Source organism: Macaca nemestrina, chromosome 2 (assembly GCF_043159975.1).
Source record: "Macaca nemestrina isolate mMacNem1 chromosome 2, mMacNem.hap1, whole genome shotgun sequence".
Lineage (NCBI taxonomy): Eukaryota > Metazoa > Chordata > Mammalia > Primates > Cercopithecidae > Macaca > Macaca nemestrina.
In genome coordinates, this window is record NC_092126.1 from 117,064,006 (window position 1) to 117,089,639 (window position 25,634).

General features: G+C 43.7%; 1 protein-coding gene and 1 long non-coding RNA gene across 22 annotated transcripts in view; one reads left to right on the forward strand and one right to left on the reverse strand.

Annotated features, from left to right (window-relative positions):
• The window catches only part of LOC105480573 (calcium voltage-gated channel subunit alpha1 D), a 327,130-nt gene that overhangs the window by 16,723 nt on the left and 284,773 nt on the right, over window positions 1-25,634 (forward strand). The window contains exon 1 of one of the 21 annotated variants that reach the window (XM_011739663.2): window positions 1-25,570. The exons of the other annotated variants lie outside the window; for them this stretch is intronic. Within the exon in view, the coding sequence (XP_011737965.2) occupies window positions 25,484-25,570 (87 nt within the window). The 5' untranslated portion in view covers window positions 1-25,483. The remainder of the gene's footprint in view (window positions 25,571-25,634) is intronic. 21 annotated transcript variants of the gene reach the window in all.
• The window catches only part of LOC139361974 (uncharacterized), a 42,121-nt gene continuing 33,920 nt past the window's right edge, over window positions 17,434-25,634 (reverse strand). The window contains exons 4-5 of the long non-coding RNA XR_011620082.1: window positions 23,743-23,901; window positions 17,434-17,560 (exon numbers count right to left, since the gene is read on the reverse strand). This is a non-coding gene — a long non-coding RNA (uncharacterized lncRNA). The remainder of the gene's footprint in view (window positions 17,561-23,742; window positions 23,902-25,634) is intronic.

Below are 25,634 nucleotides of genomic sequence, written 5' to 3' on the forward strand. Positions count from 1 at the left end.
AACAAAACAAAACAAAACAAAAATAAAGATAAAGTAACAAACCCCTTTACCTACCCACCTCCTTCAAATTACAATGATAGTTCTGTGTGACCCTTCCAAATTGTTTTTCATAGAATTGTTTTTCATAGCGTGTATGTATGTGTGTGTATGTGTCACCTGTGCATTTTGAAACATAAATACAGTTTGTGTATTTTAAATTTAACATAAGTGGGAACATGCATTCTATGGCTTCCTTTTTCCCACTCAATCGACCTTACAGATCTTCCCATATCTGTATGCAGAGATCTAACAACTTCGCAGTTCATGTAAAATATTCCATGTATGAATGTACCACAGTTTATTTAATTGTTTTCTTTGTGATGAACATTTAGGGTAATTCCAAAATTTTTACTCTTTCAAATCATGCTGCCTTGAATATCCTTTTGTGTGCTTCTTTCTGCATGCAAGAAAACATTAGTCTGGGATGACAACTCAGAAGTAAGCTCTCCAGGTTGGAGGGTATGTGCGTTTTTAATATCCATGCTTATTGCCACATCGTTCTTCACTAAGCCTGTGCTCTTTTACCTCACACCACATCTCACTGCCTCAGCAGTCACTTCACTCTGCAGAGTGACCTCATGTGTTCTGTATCTTAGGCTGTACAAAGGAAGTCTTGGGGGTTGGGTCTGGCCTCTCTCTGGGATATTAGTAGCATCTAGAGCGTCCGGTTAGAGCAGAAAGTCCGCAAACCTAAGCCCTAGATTTTTTGGAATCTGTTTTGCACCAGTGACCAGATAAAAGGCACCAAAACTTATTCTTCTCTCCCTTGCTTTCAGTGCCAGGTGCTTAGATACTGTTGTTTCTTTTGAGTGAAATATTCATTCCAGGTAGCTAATAGGTAAGTAAGTTCCTAACACAAAACCGAATCTTCGTTTTGGAATGTTTGCTCGCTACAGTCTGGTTTCATGACAAATACTGCCTTTATGTCCCTGTTAGTTGGGGAAGAAAAATGTCCAATCTGGTATGTTTCTGATGTCCCGTGTTCTTATTATCTGTTTTATTTTCACACACAGTAAACTCTCGCTATTATTATGGTGTTTAGGGTTTGTGCCCTTCTTATTTCTGAAATCTCTGAGGTGGTTTAGAAAATGGAATTTGATGAAAAGTGGGGCAATTGGGAATGGAAGCAAAGTCTGCTTGCCAAGGTGCTCGAGGGGAACTGATTGCTGACACCTGGACGTGGAGTTGGCCTTGAGGTTTCCCAGCAGCAGTGGCAAAAAAGAGCGCATCCTGACACACAGGGTTTTTATCCTTTCGACAAAGGGAAGCAGCGGCACTCATTCACAACGGCACTTTCTAGGAAGCACATCCAAGGAGGAATCTCCAGTGCAGGTCCTTGTGTAAGGTACATTGTTGGGGTTCGATGAGCCACGTCTTCGCCGTGCTTTTGTTGGGGTCAGAAATGCTATGCAAGCAGATGGTCCCTGCATTCATGGTTTTCAAAGGTCAGGACACGACATTAAACTGTGGTATAAGGAAAACGAAAGCACGTCTCATTTCTATAAAAATGCTGCTTTTTTAGTATATGAATTAGTATAGGATGAAAGCTGGGAAGATGAAAAAAGAGTAGTTTAACATAGCCATTATTTAATCATTCATAAAGTACCGTTTAAAGCATTTATTACGTGTAAAATATAGTCCCATTAGACACATTCCCTCTTTGTGCTAACTTGGTTTAACTCAAAATACAAAGGAATACAGGAATTTATGCAAAGAACATCTTCCCCTGCCCCCGTAAAACCATCTTTAAAGATATGTGGTTTTATTATTTTACTCGAATGTAATTTAAATAAATGACCAATATTTTTAAAAAGAAATCCTTGAATATTCTTCAGTAAATAGATAACAACAGGGTATAATGAAACACTGTTTATATTTAAATGACTGCTTTTAAACGGTGTGAAAGCAGCTTAAATGGGTAAAATGCTGCCCTTTTATGTCAGTAATTAGCCCCTTGGTCCTTTTTTCACGATAATGCAAAATTGTACTTCTCTTTGGGCTTACACAAATTCTGAATTATTGAAATATAAATTAATGGTGAATCTCTCTAAAGCTCTTTTCAGAATTTTTGTGTGGTGGGAGTGAAGTTAAAACATCCAAAATTCTAAATTAGAATGTGGTGAAGTGGAGACAGCCAGCTAGAATTTGGTAAAAGACAGGTGTTTAATAAATTTTTCCCTAGACATCCATGGGTTGGTACTAGTGTGGTGGGGTACAGAAAGCTTTGGCATGTTTTAGGTTGGCCAAGTGAATCAGCTAATAACATCCATTGATGGATGTTATTAAAGCCAAGTGGGACAATAGTAGGTTAGATGGCCTGGTTTTGGTTGACCCTGAATGAGGAAACACAGACACGATGAGGTTGGGATTGGAGAGGACATCAGAAACCTCCATGTGGGTCTGTTCCTTTTTCAGACCCACCAGCATGACCTGCCCTGGGTTACACAGTGAGAGACGAACCGCATGGGGATGTGGGGCAGAGCATCTGTCTCCCAATCTGTTTTCTTCCCACTCACCTCAGTTACAACTATGACTCCAGGTTGAAGTTGGGCATCTCCTATCTGACCAAGGGACAGGGTCTAAGAACAGCAGGGGCAGTGATGACAAAAGATTAGCTCTTTAAAGCAAGCAGGGCATTGAGTCAACTTTTCATCATCTCTTCAATTATTTTATTTGTGTAGTATTAGGTTGGTGCAAAAGTCATCGCGGTTTTTGCCGTATCTTCCAAAAGATAGTTTCCATCATTTCTCCCTCCCCTGCTTAATTTCATACAATACTTTATTGCTTTCTTCATACATACCAACCCGCAGAAATCATCTGGCCATAGATTGCCACATTTATTTTATGGAAATAGCCAGGGCACAGGCCAGCGGATGTAGTAGGGCTGGAGGGAATCAGCAGAGCTGGCTAACAAATGCAGTGGGTCTTTTCTCAGTTCTCTTGTTTTTGTGTGGTTAGCTTGCCCTGTCTTTTTGGCCATAACTGGAGGCACAGTGGTTATTGCCTTTGTTACTAGCTGACATTGGCTGACATTGCTGAGCTGGGTGGGCTTTCTATATAGGGTCCTGTGCTGAATAACAATGTTTCGGTTCATCAGCCAAGATCAAAGTGGGTGGTCCCATAAGATGATAATGGAGCTAAAAAATTCTTATTGCCTAGTGACATTGTAGCCATTGTGCCTTTGTAACACTGTAGCACAATTACTTTATTTTAAAAATAAATTTGGTAGCCAGGCGTGGCCCACACCTGTAATCCTAGCACTTTGGGAGGACGATTGCTTGAGCTCAGGAGTTCAAGACCAGCTGGCAAAAACCTCGTCTCTACCAAAAATACAGAAAAATTAGCTGGGTGTGGTGGCACACGCCTGTGATCGCAGCTACTCAGAAGGCTGAGGTGGGAGCCTGGGAGATGGAGATTGCAGTAAGCTGAGATTGTGCCACTTCATTCCATCCTAGGTGACTGAGACCCCGTCTCAAAAAATAAAAATAAATAAATTCAATGTAGTCTGAGTGTATGGTATTTATAAAGTGTATGGTAGTGTAGAGTAATACCCTAGGCTTTCACATTCACTCATCACTACTGACTCACTCAGAGCAACTTCCAGTCCTGCAAGCTCCATTCATGGTGAGTGCCCTATACAGGTGGACTGTATTTTGGCTTTTATACAGTATTTTTACTGTACCTTTTGTATATTTAGATACAACTGGTGTTATAATTACCTATCGTATTCAGCACAGTCACAAGCTTTACAGGTTTGTGGCCTAGCAGCAATAGGCAATTCCATATAACCTAGGTATGTAGTAGGCGATACCATCTAGGTCTGTGTAAGTATACTCCGTGTTCACACAGTGATGAAATTGCCTACAATGCACATTTCAGGACGTATCCCTGTTGTTAAGCTATGCATGACTGTAATCTTCTCTAATTCCCGTTTAATCTTTACCATAAACCCACGAGGGAGGTACTGTTAAAAATCCTCATTTTACAGGTGAGGAAACAAGGCTAGAAATGGTTCTATTGCTTGCACGAGGCCGTGCTCCTGGTAATTGGCAGGGCCAGGATTCACACCTGGGCTTCTGACTCAAGCGCCCACGCTCAAGTGCTAGGCCGTGAGAGGGAGTCCAGGCTCACAGGCTGATGGTGCCTAAACACCAAGCAGAGGAGGGTGTGACTAAAGGGCGGAGCCAGAGTGGAGACCGCGGAGGGAGCTGACGGCAGAACCTCTTAGGTGGAGGTGGGTCTCTCTGGCCAGGCTTCACATTCATGCTTTTGATTAGTGATTGGAACCAAGGTCTTGGGACTGGCATAGAAACTTTCCAGGTTAGAGTTCAGTCCCAGCTTTGCCTTTCACTGGCTCTGTGACTGGGTCAAGCCCTTTCTGCATCTGCTCTTTTTCTGAGGAAGAGGAAATAAAATAGCTAAAGGTGTTATCACAGGCTGTGGCTCCTAGAAAGCACTATGCTGTGAGCCAGAGGTTTAACATGGGCTTCAACCTCACAGCCGTCCTGTGAGGTAGGTGTCGTTAGCCTTAGCTGTAGGTGAAGAAACAGGCTTGGGAAGCCCAGCCGGCTTGCTCTGGGGCACCTGGTGAAGGGCTGACTGGGCGGAGGATTGGACAGTGATAGGTCCGTCCCGCTGTGCTAGAAGAGCTTCCTGGACAGTTTGCTTGGATTGGAGTTTAATTTCCAAAGCCATTTTTTTAGGTGTTTTTACCAGACTGAGCTAGTCCATCTGTCCCACCGAACAGCCTAAGACTGTAGTGGTCATGGAGAGTTTTGGGGTGGATCTGGTGAAGAAATGAACTGAAAATGAGCCTGCTGGCCATACCCCATCATCACTTAGACAATAAAGGATGGTTAATTTCCCTGGGAACACCAAGGACAGAGAGGGGGCTAGTTGAATGGTCAGGATCTGATTCTTCTACAGCTGGAAGACTGAAGCCTGTCTTTTCATGGTGATCCAGGGTAAAAAAGTTCAAAGCTTAGCACACGACGCACAAGGCTTGGTGGTTTCTTTACATGTGACTTTCTCAGCTGACTTGAAATCCACCAGCTGTCTCTTGTTCTCTGCTTGGCCCAGGTGGGAGCCCCTGATAGTTTCTTGACTTAAACATTGCTGAGAAGAGGAAATAAAGCAGGAGCTAAGGAGCATAACGATGTCAGGGGGATTCCGGCCTGATAGGCGTGCAGTTCCTAGATTTGGAGTCATGGTAACAATCACTAACACCTGCGTGGTCAGGGGCGTCCTATATGGCACTTCATCATAGGGTCTGATTTTTATCCTCACAGCAGCCTCGTGAACATTGCTGATATTTTACACACCTGGCAGCCAAGGTGTGGGGCTGTCAGATGACTTGCCCAAGAGCAAACAGCAAGTAAGCAGCAGAATTAAGATGTGGCCCTCTCCTGCCCTTTCTGCCACACTGTGTTCCTCATGCCATGGAGTCCTCCCTGCAGGTCACTCGGGTAAGAGGCCAAGGCTCACAGATAGGAGCTGGCTTGCCAGAGCTAGGGCTCCTCAGTACCCGGGTGATGGGCTTGCTTCTCTGACATGTGGTCCCTGACCTCTGGTTTCTCACCTGTAAGATAGGGATCATAGCATTAATAGCCATGTTGTTGAGAGGATTAAAGGTAATTTTGCTCTGTGAACAACAGATGCTGGCCTGTTAATTTCCTTGTGCATCAAGTCCCACTTTCTCAGGCGTTTAGGCTCTGCCCTGCTCTGGCTGCCTCTCCAGTCTTCCATCCTATCAGGAGAGTGGAGACTCTGGAGGAAGACAGATCTTGCTTTGGGTTCTAGGTTCGGCGCTGACTGACTCGGTTTGGGACTGAACAAATGATCTCACCTCCCTTGGTCTGGCTTCCTCATCTGTAAAACAGAGATGATAATTCTCATCTCACTTTTCACGTGGAATCTTTGTGAGGAGGCAATACAAATAACGTGCGAGGGAGCTCTCGTTTACCAGAAGTAATTAGTTAACAGGTCGAAAATAGTTCCAGAGAGTCTCACCTCCCAGTGAAGTTTAAGGTTTGGCAGTATCTGAGCACTGGGGGAATCTTTTCCTATACCCCCCTTGAAGTGCTGTAGGGTTTTGAGAATCAGTCACACGGCGCACCTGTTAAATCCCTGTGTGTTCTTCCATGATGACTGCCTTTCTTTGCCTTACGATTTTTTCCCCTTATTGTGGCCTAGTCCATGGAGGTTGGGAAGAGGAGCGTGCCCCTTCCCCTCCCTTTCCTCAGCAAGGGCTAGTTCCTCCTTATAGCTCGGGGCTCACCCACAGCATAGCACTGCGTGGAAGTCCGGTTGGGGCACTGGGTGAGTGGTGCTGCAGCAGAAAGGCCTCCTGCTGAGATGCTGAGGTCAGCACTTTCAGCAGCAGGGAGCCCTGTGACTGAAAGCAGAAAGACCAAGTACGGTGTGAGGACTCTGGGATTGGTGTTTGTGGCCACATTGATGGCTTCATGGAAGTGTGTTCCCCTCTGCGCAGTGAACTAGTAGGGCCTGTGTCTTGGGGCCTGCACCTTTTGATTGCAGGTACCAGGCCCAGCATTTTATCTGTGTTGCCTGTCTGGACGACAAGCCATACGGTAATTACTAGCATCCCCATTTTGCAGGTGAGGCAGATGAAGCTAGGAGGAGTTAACTAAATTACTCTTTGCTGAGGGAATAAACCCATAAGATGACAAATGAGGTCTGTAGTCACTTTCTTCACTGTTCCAGTGGTGTGCCCAGCACTGAGTGTGAGGGATGTCGTGGAGAGAATGCTGAATTTGGAGTCAAGTGGCCTGGCTTTGAGTCCCTGCTCTATAACTTTATTTCTGTGTAACCCACACTTTCTTCATTGGTCATAAAGCAGGAGGTAAAAATTTAAATGGGATCTATGTGAAAGCGTTTTATAATGTACGAAGCTATATCCACATGGGCGGCATCATCCTTATGGCTGTCTGTTTCGAGAGGGCCTCGAGGAGAGGACTTGGCCTCATCTTGCCTTCTAATGCCTCACTGCAAGGCCCTGAATCCTAATTCCACTCCATGATGCCAGTGCCACATCTGGGCCCTACACAGAAGCATCACACCCACCAGCACTGCTCTGGTGATTGTGTTTGGGAAGAGGTTGAAGTTGCAGAAAGGGGGTGGTAGAGAGGGATTGAAAGAGCCAACCAGGCCAGAGCTTGACAGGACCCTCCCTCTTTCCGTACCCTCCAGTCAGGAGCCACATCACCATTTTCTTTTCTTTCTTTTTTTTTTTTGAGATGGAGTCTCACTCTGTCACCCAGGCTGGAGTACAGTGGCAGTATCTTGGCTCACTGCACCCTCCACCTCCTGGGTTCAAGCGATTCTTCTGCCTCAGCCTCCCGAGTAGCTGGGGCTACAGGCGGGTGCCACCACACCTGGCTAATTTTTGTATTTTTAGTAGAGACGGGGTTTCACCATATTGGCCAGGCTGGTCTCGAACTCCTGACCTCGTGATCCACCCACTTCAGCCTCCCAACGTGCTGGGATTACAGGCCTGAGCCACTGTGCCCGGCCATGCATCACGATTTTCAAAGGCCAGTTTCCTGACTCTTCCTTGAGCTCCTTGAGGATTGGTAGAGTTTACTGTGCTTGTGAAATGCAAACTGCAAATGGTTCTTGCCTCGTAATGGATAGGCCTGTAACCCAGCCAGCCCTCTAGGCAAGCAAATGATATTTCCTAGTTTTAAGTGTGAGCTTAATATGTGAGTTAATTTCACATCTTCATCCTCTTCCTAAATCTGTCTTTGTTTTGTCTGATGAATAACTGCAGTAATGGATCTGGTCACACCACTAGCTGGGTAGCCACCTGAGGCCGGAGTTCTAATATGTGGGTCTTGACTGCTTTCTGTGCACCGTGGCTTTGCGCGTTGGGTGCTGAAGCTGGGGAGCTGGAATCAGCTGGTGTGTTCTCTGTAGAACTGAGGGGACGAGCCCCCTGGGGTGGAAGCAGCCCTGCCATCTGAACCGCAGACTTGCTTGTGTTTGATCTTATGCTGTTTTCCTACTATTTCTAATAAGAATGTGAACTCCTTGTGGGCAGGGACCCAGTGTCCCGTTTCTCTTGAATCCTCTACAGCTCCTGGCATGAGATGTTTGGTAAGTAATAGACCATTTAATGAAGCATCACTGTGTACCAGGCACCCTGAGGTTGTTTGGATTGCTTTGCCTGTTTTCTTAATAGGTGTCCAGTGGTCTCTCTTTCCAATGCAGGAACAGAGTGCTGGAGGTAGAGACTGTGATTGCTTCATGAAGATATCAGAACTCGCACAACCCAAACACAGGGCTCCCATCAAAGTAGTAGTTATAGGGCTGCAACCTCTTCCCAAAGATGTTGCAACACTTGTCTTCAGAGCCAGTTTCTGCTTTTCATTTTGCTTTGCCTGTGGCTAAAAATGGGATCCTGTTGCCACTGACCTTACTCCCCAGTCTTTTCTTGAAGAAACTCTTGAGTATTTGTAAGAAAATCAAATCTATCTTCAAAGAACCAAGTTTTCTTATCTTTGAGAATCTTGAGTGCAATGTGTCATGGGCTCTGAAGAAGGTCTTACGCTGACATTTTTGAAAACACTCTGAGGAATGGCAATATTATCAGAATTACACGTCCGTTTCCCAAGCTTACTACTTTGGAGGAACACATATTTACACAATTCTGATGTGTTTATCAAACAAACAGCCTTACCACTTTGCATCCACACTTCTCTAAGTCTGCTGTCTTGTCTGGCCTGACTTTCTCCTTGTGCCAAGAATTCCTTCACCTTTTCTCCTTAGCCTTTGGCCCCAGGAAAATGGGAAAGTGAGATGTTTTGCTCCCGGCCAATGCCTGATTTTTAAACGCCTTCCTCATTCCCAGGCGAGGCACATTTTCCTGTTACCTCAGGACTCGGTTCTAGGGTTCTGCATTGTGATGCTACGTGCCTGACGCTTGCTAGGGTTTAAGGGTCCTTGGGAACTGATATCATCGTAGCATTCACAGCTGTCGTTCAGGTTATTTACAGAAGTAGACAGAATTACTTCACTTGCCAGCAGGGCGTCTCGAGCTTGACTCAGAAGAATGCGTAAGTTACTGCTTTTTTTTTTCTTGCCTGTTTAAAAAATGCATTTTTGATACCAGGAAAGTTGGACAATTTAATCTTATCTGTAGCAGAGGGAGCTTCATCCTTGCTGTGTGAAGCTGTGCAAGACGACAAAGCCTTGTGGAAAGAGGCCTCTTGCTTATAATTGAAGCATCTGTGACCTGAGTCAATGTTCTGCAGCCAGGATCGGATAATCAACACTGGTCACTGGCACCTGGCGTTGGGACCGGGCAAAAAATAACAGAATTAATTGGTTTCCAGTAAGTAGTAGTATCATGGCATGTTCATACTTTTTAAAAGAAGCCTTGTTGAGATTGAGATATAATTCACACACCCTATACTTAACTAATTTAAATCATACAATTCAGTGTTTTTTTTTTTTTTACTATATTCACCATTAAGCAACCATCATCAAAATCAACTTTAGAACATTTTCATCACCCAAAGAAACCCCATACCTATTAGCTGTCACCCCATTTTCCATTCTATTCCCCCTCCCCAGCCCCAGCCCTAGGCAACTGCTAATCTGCTTTCTGTCTGTGGATTTACCTATTCTGAATATTTCATATAAATGGGTTCATACAATGTGCGGCCTTTTAGCCTGGCTTAGCATAATGTTTTCAAGGTTGATCCATATTGTAGTGTGTATCACTACTTCATTTCTTTGGTGGTTGTTTTTGTTTGTTTGTTTTGTTTTTTTGCGGAGTCTTGCTCTGTCTCCCAGGCTGGAGTGCAGTGGTGCGATCTTTGCTCACTGTAAGCTCCACGTCCCAGGTTCACGCCATTCTTCTGCCTCAGCCTCCTGAGCAGCTGGGACTACAGATGCCCACCACCACGCCTGGCTAATTTTGTTTTTTGTATTTTTAGTAGAGATGGGGTTTCCCCATGTTGGCCAGGATGGTCTTGATCTCGTGATCCACCTGCCTTGACCTCCCAAAGTGCTGGGATTACAGGCGTGAGCCACCGCGCCTGACCACTTCATTCCTTTTTATGGTAGAATAATCTTCCATTATATGGACATACCACATTTATTTATCTCTTCATCAACTGATGAACATTTGAGTGGTTTCCCCTTTTTGGCTATTGTGAATAATGTTGCTGCGAGCGTTCACGTGCAAGTTTTTTGTGAACTTAAGTTTTCAGTTCTCTTGGCTATCTTCCTGGGAGTGGAACTGCTAGGTCATATGGTAACTTTCACATTTTGAGGTACTGCCAAGCTGTTTGCCAAAGCAGCTGCACCATTTTACATTACCACCAGCAACACATGGAGGTTCCCATTTCTGTACGTCTTTGCTAACACTTGTTATTGTCTATCTTTTTAATTGTAGCCATCATAGTGCATATGAAGTGGTATCTCATTGTAGTTTTGATTTGCATTTCCCTGATGACTAGTGATAGTGAGCATCTTTTCATGTGCTTTTTAGCCATTTGTATAGCTTCTTTGGAGGAGGATATATTCAAATCCTTTGCTCCTTTTTAAATTGAATTTTTAAAATTATTAGTTTGTGGCAGGGCATGGTGGCTCATACTTGTAATCCCAGCACTTTGGGAGGCCAAGGCGGGTTGATTACCTGAGGCCAGGGGTTTGAGACCAGCCTGGCCAGTGTGGTGAAACCCATCTCTACTAAAAATACAAAAAATAGCCAGACGTGGTGGCAGATGCCTGTAGTCCCCATGACTTGGGAGGCTGAGGTCGGAGAATCACTTGAACCCGGGAGGCAGAGGTTGCAGTGAGCCTAGATCACGCCACTGCACTCCAGCCTGGGTAACAGAGTGAGACTCAATCTCAAAAAAAAAAAATTATGGTTTATAAGACTTATTTATATATTCTGTATACCAGTTCCTTTTTGGATGTATGATTTGCAAACATTTTCCTGCCTTCCTGCCTTCCTGCCTTCCTGCCTGCCTTGCCTTGCCTCCCTCCCTCCCTCTCTCTCTCTTTTCTTCCTTTCCTTTCCTTTCATTTTTTTCCTGTCTCTCTCTTTCTCTCTTTCTCTGTTTCTTTCTTTCTTTCTTCAGGCTTTTGCCCTGCTTGTCAGACTGGAGTGCAGTGGTATGATCATAGCTCACTGCAACTTTGAACTCCTGGGCGCAAGCAATCCTCCTGCCTCAGCTTCCTGAGTAGCTAGGATTACAGGTGTGTGCCACCCAACCTGTGCTAATTTTTAAAAATTTTTGTAGAGATGGGGGTCCTGCTATGTTGCCCAAACTGGTCTTGAAATCCTGGCCTCAAGCAATTCCCTGCCTCAGTTTCCTAAAGCATTGGCATTCCAGGCATGAGCTACTCACTGCTGGCCTCTTCCATTTCTTGATGGTATCCTTCAAGCACAAAAATTTTTACTTTGGATGATGTGTAATGTACATTGTTAGAAGGCCATAGCTGAATTGAGTCTTCAAGGTTGCCTGTTCCAACTCCCTTGTCTGAGTGATGGGAGGCACTGTGGTCAGAGAGGAAGGGCCTTGCTGAGGGTCACAGACCCAAAAAACCAGGGCTGGAGCGTAAGTCTCTGGACTTTCACCTTGGGACATCCTCAGTTTCCACCCCACTGTCTCTGAGGGTCGAAAGGTTTGGGCATATATGTAGGGAAAGATAATTGGTAGGCTCTGAAGCACACAGACGTCACACAGACGTCTCATGTCCCTTGAAGCACACAGACGTCACACTCTGCTCTGCTTATGAGACCTGTGGCACCTTCCCTTAGTTCATTTGTTTTTCAATAAGGAAGAGTCATGTTAGAAATTTGGTCCTTTCTTCCAGAAGGTACATTATATAGCCTGGGGCCACACTGTCCAAAATGGTAGTCACTGGCCACATATCATTATAAGAACTTAAACTAATTAAAATTAAATGAAATTTAAGATTGTTTCTCAGTCATAAAGCTACATTTTGGCTAAGCATTGTGACTTATGCCCATAATTCCAGCATTTTGAGAGGCTGAGGCAGGGTTGCTTGAGGCCATGAGTTGGAGAACAGCCTGGGAAACATAGTGAGACCCCATCTCTACCAAAAAAAAAAAAAAAAAAAAAGAAAAAGAAAAGCAATTAGCCAGGCATGGTGGTGTGTGCTTGTAGTCCTAGCTAGCTACCCAGGAGGCTGAGGTGGGAGGATCACTTGAGCCCTGGAGTTCAAAGTTGCAGTGCTTTGTGATCATGCCGCTGCACTCTTGCCTGAGTGACAGAGTGAGATGCTGGAAAAAAAAGCCACATTTCCATTGTTCCTTATTTATATATGGCCACCATATTAGAAGACATACGGGTTGTTTCCATGATTGCAGCCAGTCCTGTTGGGCAGCACTGGCTGTACCCACTGGCATTCTGTCCACTCCTGACCCAGTGGTGCCCTGGACACACAGCTGTGATCTGTCTTCTGTGGGTCCTTCATCTACCAGCTGCTCAGGCTTATTATTTATGTAGTTGCCTCTGGGCTTCCTAGCAAGCCCCCTACCTAGACTAGATGGTCTGTGGGCCCTGCCGGCGGAGACACTTCTTCTGCATAGTTTTTGGATGTGGTTGCCAGTATAAACGCCAGTGCCTTTCCTTATCTCAGCCAATAGGTGTGACTTGCAAAAATAGAGCTGAAAGATGCTTGCAAGAAGTGTGTTCTTTCTTGGAGAGGTTAGCTCCTAAAAGTGAATGCTGAATGAGTGGATGAACTGATCTGCGCTTTGGACTAGGGGAAGATGTTGAAGAACTTTTTATCAGAAATTTTATTGATATGTAATAATTGTACATATTTATGGGGTACATGTGCTATTTTGATTCATGCCTATAAGGTGTAATGATCATACGGGGTAATTAGGGTATCCACCACCTCAAACACTATTTCTTTGTGTTGGGAACGTTTCAAATCATCTATTCTGAAATATACAATAAATTATTAACTATTAGTCACCCTACTGTGCTATCAAACACTAGCGCTTATTTCTTCTATCTAACTGTATGTTTGTACCCATTGGCAACCTCTCTTCATCCCCCTCCACCCCCTCGTCTCAGCCTCTGGTAACTATTATTCTACTCTCTATCTCCATGAGATCAGCTTTTTTAGTTCCTACATAAGAGTGAGAACATGCGATATTTGTCTTTCTGTGCCTGGCTCATTTCACTTACCGTGATGGAAGTTGGAGTACTCTCGAGTTTAGTTCTTTTGGCTGCATTGGTTGATGGCCTTTTGGGTGGGTACTTCCTTTTAGAGGCAGTCAGTTCCAAGAATTTGCAAAATGCTGAGTGAATTGGGGCAAGAGGCAGGAGCTAGAACACGGGGTGTTCTGAGACAGTGACATGAGGGAGACGGGTGTAGTCCTGCTGGGTGCCCTGTGTGGAGGTTCCCTTTACTGCAGGTGCCTGTAACTTTGAGGGTCATCTGAACCATCGATCCAAGGTCAACGGGCTATGGAAAAAATCTCAAAAGCGTTCTATGTAAAAGGATGTTTTACCACATCTTAGTGAAGGGAGACACTGTGATTTAGACCAAGCTAGGATATTATAGACCAGAAATGAGTCTGGGGACTATCTCAGGCAGGAGAAAGGATTGACCCAGAATCATAGCAAATTCCCGGTGGCACAACTGAGACTGGCATCCAGGGCCTCTGGCTCTTTGCCATAGGCACATTCCAAGTGCGTGTTGTATGTCTTCATTTACACAAGGACAGGTACTTCATACACACAAGCAAGCAAAGCAACTTCTCGGAGACATTGCCCAGGCTTAGATTTTAATTTATTTAACCCACATTAGGCACTCAGTCCTGCCTTCAGGCCCCCCTTTGCCACTCTCATAATTAGAAGGTATTAAGAAACCTTTCAATTACGGCAAGATCACCGGGGTTCTCGTTTCTTTTTCTTATCTCCAGCCTATCTCTGTAATCTGTTTTTTGCAGGGAGGACTGTCCTTGACTTTAAAGAAAGCATTCAGAAACAAAGAGACCTGTTATTTTTCAGGTCAGCCTCCTCTACCAGACTCTGAGAGCCTTGAGGGCAAGGACAGTGTTGTCTCTTATCACTACTCAGGGACTGGTGCAGAGTATTCATTTGGTGAATAGCTGTAAAATTCTCATTTTTAGGAGAACTCCCTTTTGCCGGGTTTCTCAGGTATGAGGTCCCTTTTCCTTATGGTCCTGAAACCTTATCAATTCCAATTTAGAAATAGTGACCTGAGGAAATGGAATCATTCTTCTGTCCATGGCAGAGGGGAGGTGGGGGGAAGGTGCCCATTTTGCCTTTGAACTTGATAAGAGCGGAGAACAGTCAGGTTTGTGCTGAGAATGTAAGGGTTACTTTTTCCTGAATTGGGCAGTGGGTGGATGGAGCCCAACAGGACATCCTGGGAAGGATTCCCAGAGCAGGGAGAGGGCAAGCACGGAATTGTGGAAGGAATTCCGTGCCATAAACACAGAATATCTTATTTAATAGTGGAACTTTTTTGTTCTCTTCTTTAGAGGTGGAAAACAGTTCTTTTCAAAGACAAGCTTAATGACTACTGTGCCAACACACAAAACTACAAGATACATTTAAGCATCGGTTTAGCACCAGAAATGCAGTTTACAAAAGGTTTGCATGAAAATCTTAAAAACAGGTTGAAAATGTCCTAGGCTCAGCTGGTGCACTTTTAAGTTAGTAGAACAGGGCTCTAGGGATGAGAGGATGGAGCAGGGATGTGACATAGGTCAGGGTACATGTGCACCTGGCCTTTGAAGCCTCTTTTGGGGTTCATTTTAATTAATTTCTTGTCCAGCTTTTACCATGGCCTAAGTTGCTTTGGTTAGAGCAGAGTAAGTTTTCAGGCTGAATTTCTTGGATCATTGCCTTTGTTTTCTTTTTCAAATAGCCTGTGGATGTCTGGCCTTTTCAGCCAAGGAAAGAAAATGGAAATGGTTTTGAACACTCACTCACTTGAGCCATGAATTTCAACCATATATTAATTTGCTTATTTTTGGATTTTGAAATCTTCTGAGAAGCAATGAAACGACACAGGGGCAGGCCGCTAGGTCCTTTGAAGGCTCTGCAGTGGCCTTGAGCAGTGGGGAGAGGCCCGGGAGAGTGGACCTGTGCCCTCCCACTCGTGCTGCCCACACAGCAGCCTCCTGCCTCGCTCCCTCCTTCATGTATCTTCATGTATGTGTGTTTGAGGTTCTGTTTAGCATTTTATTTGGGGAAAAAGTTTCTGAAAGCTTTTGTAGGCAATAGAGGAGAGATTGGTGTTTGTCTTATCCTTGCTGGAGTTGGCAAGGACTCTGGGCTGAATATTTAGGGCTTGGCTCTTGTTCCCTCTACCTAGGTAGATTATGTAGTGAAGTCTCACTTGCCTTTAACTCATAGTTATTGCTTAGCTCTTAGGAGCAGCAGAAGTAAAACTCCTGGTGTTGTGAATGAGCACAATCCCTGTAATAAGTGATTTCTGTGTATTATTGATAGCTTGAAAAATATTAAGTGTTACCTCCATTTTTTAAATATGAAATAAAGGGCTAGATCAGGACATGAACTCATTCCTGTTGTCTTCCAGAGCTATTTTACTAAGGAGGAGAAGACCCAGCGGTGAAGAGTAGGTAGTAGCATGTCAAACCTGGTAGCTTTGCAGTAGGGGGAGGTGGGCAGTACAGTGGGAATAAGCTAGAACTAATGATTCCGTGATCAATATGGGGCTTTGCAGGTTTTTGTTATTTTCTGCTTTGGGTGTAGGTTTTGCTTTGCAAAGTCTGAAGGTGACCTATTTAATTCCCATATATTTGGAGCTCTCAGGATGTGCCAAGGATCAGCCCAATTTTCTGAACGTTAACTGAGGGAGTCGGGAGTCCTTCCTGACCTCAAGAAGCTCACAGTTCAGCTGGGGATAGATGGCCTTGAGCTTGTGTTTTAGGGCTCCTCTGGTCCCAGGTAGTGAGCCCAAACCCAGCACAGACTAGATTAAGCCAAAGAGGAATTTATTGGCTCACATTGCTGGCCAGTCCAGGGATAAACTGGAGTCAGCTCAGGGGCTCAAATGATGTCACCAGGATCTGGTTTCTCTCTCTCCAGCCTGGCTCCACTTCCTGTGTGTTGATTCCATTCTCAAGAATTCTCAGACACGACCTCCCCTTGTAATTGCAGGATGACTGCCAACAGTTTCTAGGCCTACGCCTTTCCACCTTCCAGCAAAAGAGAGTGTGAGAGTCTTTGTCCCAGTCCTTCCAGATGGAGTCTTGTTTCTTCCCATTGTCTCAGATTGGGTCACGCGCACATCCAGAACCAGTTGCAAGGCCAGGGACACGTGCAGCACTGCTGACGTGGGGCCAGGTCTTGTGCGTCACCCCTTGACCTGGGGAGGAGCCAACTCTACCCTGAGTTCCTGGGCTAAGAATGGAAAGAGAGTCAAGTTTTGGTTATTGGAGAAAGGTCATGATGTGGGCTTGAACTCTGAACTGACCCATTGTCAGGACAGCCTGAACTTGGGGCTGTATTCCCACCTGATATAGCCTTAAGTCAGAATTTATTCCTGTATGAGTTACAGCATCTTGTTACCATGTGGTTTTAGCTGCACTGTGGGTTTAGACACCAAATCTTGTCTTCCCTGAGAACATCGTCCTTCCTAGAGGTGGGGTGGAAAACATTTCAGGTAAGCATTGGGACCTTGACCCTGACCTTCATGGTGATTACTATTTGAGGTTTTTCAAACACATAGTGAGTAAGGATAGCTGGTGCAATGGCACGCCCTCCAGTTGGCTACATTATCCAGATAAACATGTCTTAATCTTTCTGAGGTTTTGTATAGAAGAGTGGAGAATTGTACCAACTTTTCTCCCCCCATTTGTACATCTTGACTTTGTCACTGAGCCTGGATTCCTCATCTGTGAAATAGTAACCCCTCAGAGTTGCTATGAGAAGTAAATGAAGTGATTTGAGTAAGGCATGGCACCTGGAACATAGCACACCGTGCATAAGAAGCGGCTATTGTCATTATCTCCTAATTTGTCAGATGAGCAGGGCGTATTGCCAGAGAAGCTCTTTAAAGTTTTAATGTTCGCATTCTATAAATCTAGGAAAATCTTTCCTCCACTGCCCACCCACATTTAGATTTTGAGAACTGCATCTTCATTGAGGGTAACATGTTAGAAAGCTCTCAAACATTATAGCCCTCACAGAACGTATAGCGCTTCATCATTCACCGAGTACTTTCGTGTCCATTCTCTCATTCAATCCGAGAACAATCTATGATGAAACAAAGCAGGTATCACAATTCCTGTTTTATAGATCAGGAAACTTAGGACTTAAAGAGATCAAATGACTTACCCAAGGGCATAGTGGCTGGAAAGTTGCAGGGCAAGGCCTATTGCCAGAATCTTCTCAGATATCCCATGTCTGTTGGAGCATTCTGCTACTCCAGTGTGGATTTGCCTTTCTGATGGATTTGACTGGAGAACTACATTGGATATCTCATCAAAATAAGAAGCCTTGAGTTCCTATAGTGAAAAATAAGATCATCTTTTCACTTTGTTCATTGGCTTGATTTATTAGGATTGTATTCGCAAACCTTTCCTGCCATTAAAGCAAATGACCTTAGTTTATGTTGTATGAAATAGCATTAAGTCAAGTTTACAACATTTCAAAGTTATGGTCAGTAGCTTTCCAGTTAGAACCTGAAAAGCTTACCTAGTTGAAGTTTAAGTTGTTAGTCCTGGAAAAGGTAAAGACTTCTCAGGGAGGTTGGGCCGCTATGAATGACAGCTAGACCCTCAGTTCTTGGTCTGTTAACACGTGGCCCATTTCTTCCTATCCACACCCCTCCTTAAAGCTTTGTGCGCTGGTAGTATTTACAGTACTGGATGGTAATTATGGCATTAATTATTTGAGATAAATGGAGTGTGCCCAGTAGCCCATAGACTATTGTTAGAGCATTATTAGTATTTTTATAGGTCTTTTGGATAGCATTCTATTTCAAGACATTTGAAAATGTAGACCAGATTAGTCAAAAGCATTGTACATGATCTGTCCATGAGTGTAGACTCTCATTAGAACTTCTGGAATCATTCTAAGATATACCCAGCTAGATAATACTAACTCATACCAATTAAAAGGAAAAACGAGTTTGAATTATAGAATGTTGGAGAGAAATCTAGTTTTATTACTTTTAATATTGAAGTCAAATTTTGATTTTTCTTTTATGGTCAATATTACCTGGGTCCTAAGAAAGATTGCAAACATATTTTCTTACCCTTTTTTTTTTTTTTTTTGTAGAAGCTTTATATGATGTTAGCCTTTACATTTAGGTCTGTGGTCCATTTCAAATTAATTTCTTTTCTATGGTATGAGGTTGAGGTTAAGAGGTTAATTCCACCCACCTCCCCTGTGGGTATCCAGTTGCTCCAGAAACATATGTTGAAAATGCTTTCCTGTCCTCATTGAATTGCTTTGGTACCGTTATTGAAAATCAATGGATCACATAAATTTGGTTCTGTTTCTAGGGTCTCTGTTCTGTTCCATTGACACATTTGTCTTTACGTGATTTGCTGCACTGTTATTATTACTGATGCTTTAAGTCATAACATTGGAATATATAAGTTCTCCAATTTTTGTTCTCTACCCCTCACTATAAGATTGTATTGGCTATTCTAGGTCCTTTGCATTTCTATCTCAATTTTAGAATTAACTTGTCAATTTCTACAAAACAGCCTCCTGGGGTTTTGATTGAGATGATGTTGAATCTATAGGTCAATTTGGGGAGAAGGATAGCTTAATAATGAGTTTTCCAATCACTAAGTATGATGTATCTCTTTAGATCTTCTCTAATTTTTCTCAGCAATGTTATTAGTGTAGAGGTCTTACATGTATTTTATTTTTCCCTAATTTTTATATTATTTTTGATTTTATTGCAAATAGAATTTTAAAAAGAATCTACTAGTTGTTTATTACTAGTATATGGAAACATGCTTGATTTTTGTATATGTTGCCTTGTACATGCCACCTTGTCACATTTACTTATTACTTCCAGTAGTTTTTGAAGATTCTTTAGAATTTTCTATGAACACAATTATTTGGTGAATAAAGACAGTTTTATTTCTTCCATTCTAATGCTTATTTATGTGTATATGTATGTATTTTTCTTGCCTTATAACATTGGCTAACACCTTCCATACAGTATAGAATAGAAATGGTAAGAGTGTAGACATCCTTGCCTTCTTCTTGAACTCAGAAAGTGTTTATTCTTTCATCATTGAGTACAATGTTAATTGGAGGTTCTGCATAGGTGTCCTTTATTGATTGAGGAGGTTTCCTTCTGTTTCTATTTTCCTGGGAGTTTTTGTTATGAAAGGGTGTTGAATTTTGTCAAATGTCTTTTCTGTATGTATTGAGATAATCATGATTTTTCTCCTTTATTTTATTGTGGTAAATTCCATTGAATTTTGAATGTTAAACCAATTTTGCATTCCCAGGACACACCTCACTTGGTCCTGATATATTATCCTTTTTATATATTGAGGGATTTGATTTTCTAGTATTTCGGTGTAGGCTTTTTACATGTATGTTCTTGAGGGATATCAGATCTGTACATTTTCTTTGTAATGTCTCTGTCTGGTTTTGGTGTCTGGGTTGTGCTGGACTCATAATGTGAGAAAAAGTGTGGTATCAGTTGCTCTGTCATGAACAGCAGCAGAAGTCTAGTTTTCTTTAAGTGTGTAGAGTGATGACTGTTAGGTAAAGAGTTAGAGTTATTTTAATGATCAGCCAAGAGTCTCTGCTTAGTAACATGAGGTATCTATGAAATGGCATAACTGTTGTGTATGAAGCAGTGCATCAGAGAGGCTGGGAAATACTTTAAGTGGATTGAGCAACTCATAACATTCCTTATGCTAAAATTGCACTTGTATTTTATTAGCAAAATTTCTTTTATCACTGAGGGAATGAATTATCTATCTGATTGCCACTCATAATTTATGGAGTTATCAGTTAATAAGCTTTTATTGTATGTTAATATGAAACTCATTTTTTCCCTTTCTCCCCTCTTTGGGTTGTATTTCTTCCAAATAAGAGCTTAAATTCATGAGTCAGCTGGTACTGACTGGCATCTGTTGAGTTATTTTGCATAAATTTGGCTACCTGGCCTCAGATAAGAATGTTTTTTAAATCATACAGTGGCATTGTTGGTTGCTGATACTGCTGTGGTTTGGTTTAGCCATACTTCTGTTTAAAAGAAGGGTTATAAATTCAGTGTAACTCAGAGCAGAGGTAAAGTATAGAACGGAATTAGAAGAAAACAAAGCATCAATTTTGGTAAAGTAGAAATCGTTTATTAAATAAACAGTGGGTGACGGGGAATTGGGAGTAACCATCCTGGTTCCCATAGTGATGGTGCATCCAGGAAAAATACAGGGAAAAAGGGAATCATGGAAGAGTTTTGGGTGTGTGTTGTCATGCTTTAGGAAACTTGCCAATTTCTACACCTCTGTCTTCAGATTGTCGTGTTTAGACACACATCCCACACAAAGTGCTCAGCAGTACTTCTTGTGCTCGTCTTTATCCCCTGGAATCTAGAGGATGGCACCTCTGGGGGAGTTATTGTCTCACATGATTTAGAAAGACCTCCACTATTTTCTTTCCAAGAGTCCAAGGAAGGTGGGTGCGTTGTGGGCCGAGCCTGGCACCTATAAGCAGGGACCTATACCACTGCTTGAAGCATCTGGCGACCTCTGCACAGGCTTCCCCTCCCTACTGTTGTCACCACTTCCATGGGTGGTGGGTGGTATTGCACGGTGCCCGTGGGGTGGTGTGCATGTTCTCCAATGCCACCCGCCCTGCCTCAGTGCTGCCTCCTGTAACAGTATCATTTGTTTCTCTGGAGTATCCTTATCAAAAAGGTCTTGGGGACCATTTGCCTTAAATGTTCCCCAGCATGAAATGTCCCCCACACTTGCTCTGTACCCATGCACATCCTCCTTTTTTTTTTTTTTTTTGAGACAAGGTCTTGCTCTGTTGCCCGGGCTGGAGTAGAGTGCAGTGGCACAATCACTGCTCACTGCAGCCTTGACTCCTGGGCTCAAGCAATCCTCCTACCCCAACCTCCCGAGTAGCTGGGACTATGAGAGTCCCACCATGCCCAGCTAATTTTTAAAGTTTTTTTTTGTAGAAGTGGCGGTCTCAGTATGTTGCTTAGGCTGGTCTTGAACTCCTGGCCTCAAGCAGTCCTCCTGCCTCGGCCTCCCACTGGGATTATAGGCATTGGCCACTGTGTCCAGCCTCCTCCTCATTTTTGTAGACATATCAAGTCTGGCCTCCTTCAGGAAGCCTTCCCTAACTAACTACTCAAGCTCCCTGTGTTTCTTTGCTTTAGGGTCTATTGTGTGCATGTGTATGGTTTAGTATACCCTTAAGAATAATGTGTTTGGAATCGTCATTGAGAAGACAAGGTTTACGTTAGCAGATATAGTCTAACTCTGATTTTTAGAAAAGTGATAGAGAATAGAGACTTAAAAAAACCATGACATTCTCACGTAGATTTTGGGTATTTGGAGATAGGAGTAAAAACATGTCTTTAAACCACACAATGGGAAGTGAAGTGTTTGCAACAGCCAGAACATTTATGTTATAAAGTGTCAGAGCAGATAATTTAGGCTAAAAGAAACAAAGTTAAATGATTTGGGGGCTTGATTTCTCTGGCTTGACCTCCCTGGATTATTGGCTGTTTCTTTCACTTCCAGACTGTCTGGTAAGATTTTTCTACAGAGGTATCTTCTTATTAATGAATTCTTCCCATCACACCCACTCTGTTTGAATTTCTGAATTACCTTCTCCTTTTGGTTTCTGTATCTCAGCTTTCTTCTTATTGAGGCTTCTCTGACATTTTCTTTGAGGGTATTGCTATCAGAGTCAGACATGCCCAGGACAAGATTCCAGGCTGTGTAATCTTGAGCAAATCAATGTTGCTGGTCTACTCTTTTTTTCTTAAAAGAACAAGGAAGCTTGCCTTGCAGGGTGGTTAGAATTTGAGACAATGTGTGTTGCATGCCCGGCAGGTGGCAGGTAGCTAATAAAAGGTGTGCACTTGCTGGACACCAGGGGTCCCCTTGGTCTTTGGTCTTTGCATATCATAGATGCTCAGTAAGTGTTCCCCCAAAGGATTACTGACATTACAGGTAGGGTAATGTTTATAGCCAAGGGGAGGTGAGTGTCATCAGGCCCAGGTTTTTGTGTCTATCTCTGCTGAATTGTCACAAAGTTATATTTCATCCTATTTACCAAGTTGTATTCACAGAAGACTTAGTCCTGTTATAACAAAGCCCATTGAAACAACACCCAGGAAGTAGACCACAAGAAGTCAGTGGATATCTTACTCTGTGTCCTGCATGGGGATCTGGAAGTGAATAAGGGAGAGAGAAAATGTGGAGTGCAGAGGATGCTGCCTGGAGGTGAGACTTTAACCACACGATTATTCTCAGTTCTGGAGCAACGGCTCTGTTCCAGGCGTTGTCTCCAATAGTCACAATCACACCACAGAGCTGATATTGTTTTCTATCTCACTGAGGAGTAAATAGGCCCCAAGAGGTTGCATCTGGAGGTACGTGAGCAAAATTTGGAGAGAAGTACTAAGTGGGCACTTCACAACAGGGGAAGAGAATGAAGAGGTGGATAAAGATAAGTGTTAAGCACTTTTTGGGGGTCCTGGAATTTTATCATGTCTCTTGATTTTTAAGAAAGTGGCCTATTGGCTAGAATTTGAGACTTTCATTGTATCATTCAGTTGGCTTTTGCATGTATATTGCTTTTATGTTTTTGGTACGTTTTTTCAAAACCCTTTAGATTAGTTGGATTTTATATTGCTCTTAAGTTTGATGAGGTAGATGCTTTTTTAGCTGGGAGGGATAGAGAGGCAGTGAGTGTGTTAACAGAAAACAGCAACCTCAGACTCCAGTCCCCGCTCTCTTGTTATCCAGCGATGTGACGTTAAGCCTGATGCATGACGTCTTGGCAGCGGAGGTGCTGGTGCTCTGTCAGCCTCCTGGACCCGTGACTGAACATGCCTGGGGTCATGAGGAGGTTTTTGTTCCTGTAATGTTGGCCACAACTGCACAGCCAGTGGGCAAGGATGGCTGAGATACAAACTGAGAATTTTGCGCTTCGACCTAGGCTAGATCAAACTTCTTTTGATGTCTTAGCCATGCCCGCTCTGAGATATCTCTCTCCAAGTTATTAATATATCTGTTTTTCCCATCATGTTTCCCCTTTTGGCTTCAAAGGAGCTCAGAACGAAATTTATTGCTTGATTATGGTTGCTGGGTTGGCCAAGGTTTAAAATTTATGTTTTTAACTTTTTATGTGATTCCCTCCCCATTTTCATTTTGATAGTCTTATTGTTTATTGTATATCACCTTAAATCCATTTGAGAAGTACATTGGGTCTACGTCTAAAGATCACGTATGTGGGAGGAGGGCCATTAGGCAAATAGGACACAGATGGGGGTGACTTTGGCCAAAAAAGTTTGGGATAGATTTTTGTATTCTCTTGTGTTATGTTATTCCCTATCAGATGGTCTTTGCAGCTCATTTTTCTGTCTTCTCCTGTGTGGTCAGAATCAGGGGAGAGTTTTTCTTTATAAAAATGATTTGTTTTCCTGATAGAACAGTACTGGTGGGTAACATTCAGTTCTGACCTTGTAGGCAGACCTGGGATTCCCGGAGGGTGCAGGGACCGCCGCACTCGTTCTTCTTTGTGACAGGCCCGAAGCAGCTTCCCTGGGGTCCCCAGCCTGCCTCCTCCACGGCTGCTGTGGCCGTGGGTGCTGAGCACGTGCAGCTGCTGCCTGACGCTCCTGGACAGGGAAGGATAGATTTGGGGCATAGTTACTAGGTGTCACTGCCTCCTTTTTTCAGCCTGGCTTTTACAAGTAGTTTTAATTTACTTGACAAACACTTATTTGGCATTTCCTTCAATACGCTGGGTACTGAGATGGGTACTGTATTTTTAGGCATTTAACGGGAATAATAGCAGCATCGTTAATAATTACAAATATGATCAATCCATCATATAGACAATACATTTCAGAAGAAGAACATTAAAAAGACTGATAGTAGTAGATGTATGCAGCTGTAGTAGAGGAGCTGAAGCCACTGAGTTACCCTGGGGTTCAAAGTCGGGAGCAGCATTCCCATCTCTAGGCTGTGTTCTTGTGTGGGAGGGCCTCCTTGGATACCCTTGACAGTAATTCCAGGTACTTGAGCTCACAAAGAAAGTGCCTGGGGCCCTCAGCCCTTTGGTGTGGCTCCCAGGGACACCTGAGTTACTTCCAGAAGTGGCGTGGTGGGTAGAGTGTGAGGGCTGGGCTGGCCTTGCCTCCCCACCCCTCTCCCCTGTGTGGCTTTTCCTTTCTGTAATTCAACTGATTGCTTTTCCTTCCAAATTGCTGGCTTAAGCTTTATCTTATCTAATTTTATCTCTTCTAGCCTTGCACATCCAGAGCATCATTAGGGCCTGTGCCCATTCTGTCCCTCCCACTTCTGGTCTCCCTCCATGTCCTGAGGGGATAGTGACGGAGTCTGCATAACCTCCGCATCTTCTTGCCTGGGGGGGCAGCTAGGTGCCTGCAGCCTCTGGAACCTCTCCTTTCTGTGTGCCCCTCAACCTCATGGATATACTGGCGTTTTCTAGGACCTGGCCCTGCTTTCTCTGTCCCTGTCTCTCTCTGCCCACTGGTTTCTGTGACCCACGCCCTTCCCACCCCATTCTGCCCCTTTTGCTCGCTTGCTTTTCTTACCTTCTGTCACATTCACATGCTCACTATTTCTTTTTACTCCAAGCATCTGTTCCTCTAAATCATGAACTGCAGTTGGCATAATTAAATATGTAATGTGTTTATTTTAATATCAATATGTCTCTTCATACACATATTAGTAAGAGACTTGGCTGTCAGCACTGGGCCAGATCACCGTTTGCAGATGTCCACTCACGCCAGCTCCCCCGTGGGGCATTTCTCATGCCCCTCATCCGTTCTCTTTCTCCTTGTCTCTCTTTCTCTCTCTGTGTCTCTTTGTTCTGTGTACATCTCTCTGTATGTCCCCCCTGGCTTCCTCTCTAACACAAATTGCTCCAATAGGCCGGCACCGTTTCCTCTCTGTAAACCCCAGTTTGTAGGTATCCACAGGCACCCAGGCAAGGGTAGAGGAACCAAAAGCACTTGTTCACGCTTGTTCACACAAGGACCAGTAGAGACCTAGAGCTGCATGCCATGTCTTTATTATCCTTGCTGCCAGCTCCTCTGGTACAGCAGCCCTGTGACAGTTTGGAATTTGAGCCTGGGCACTCTCCCCTGAGTGCATTGGTGACGTAAAGGCAGGAAGGCAGGAGCAATCACAGCCTCCCCTCGCCTGTGGGTCCCAGGTGATCCCCCTCCCCAAATGGATGTAGGGAAGCCAGTTCATCTGCGAAGCATCTGGAGTGGAGTGTCAGGAAGCAGAGGATCCAGTATTAGAATAGATTACATGGTATGTGCTTGTCGCTTCCGCTTAAAGGTAAATAAAAATCTATCTTTGGCTTAGAATTCTAGCC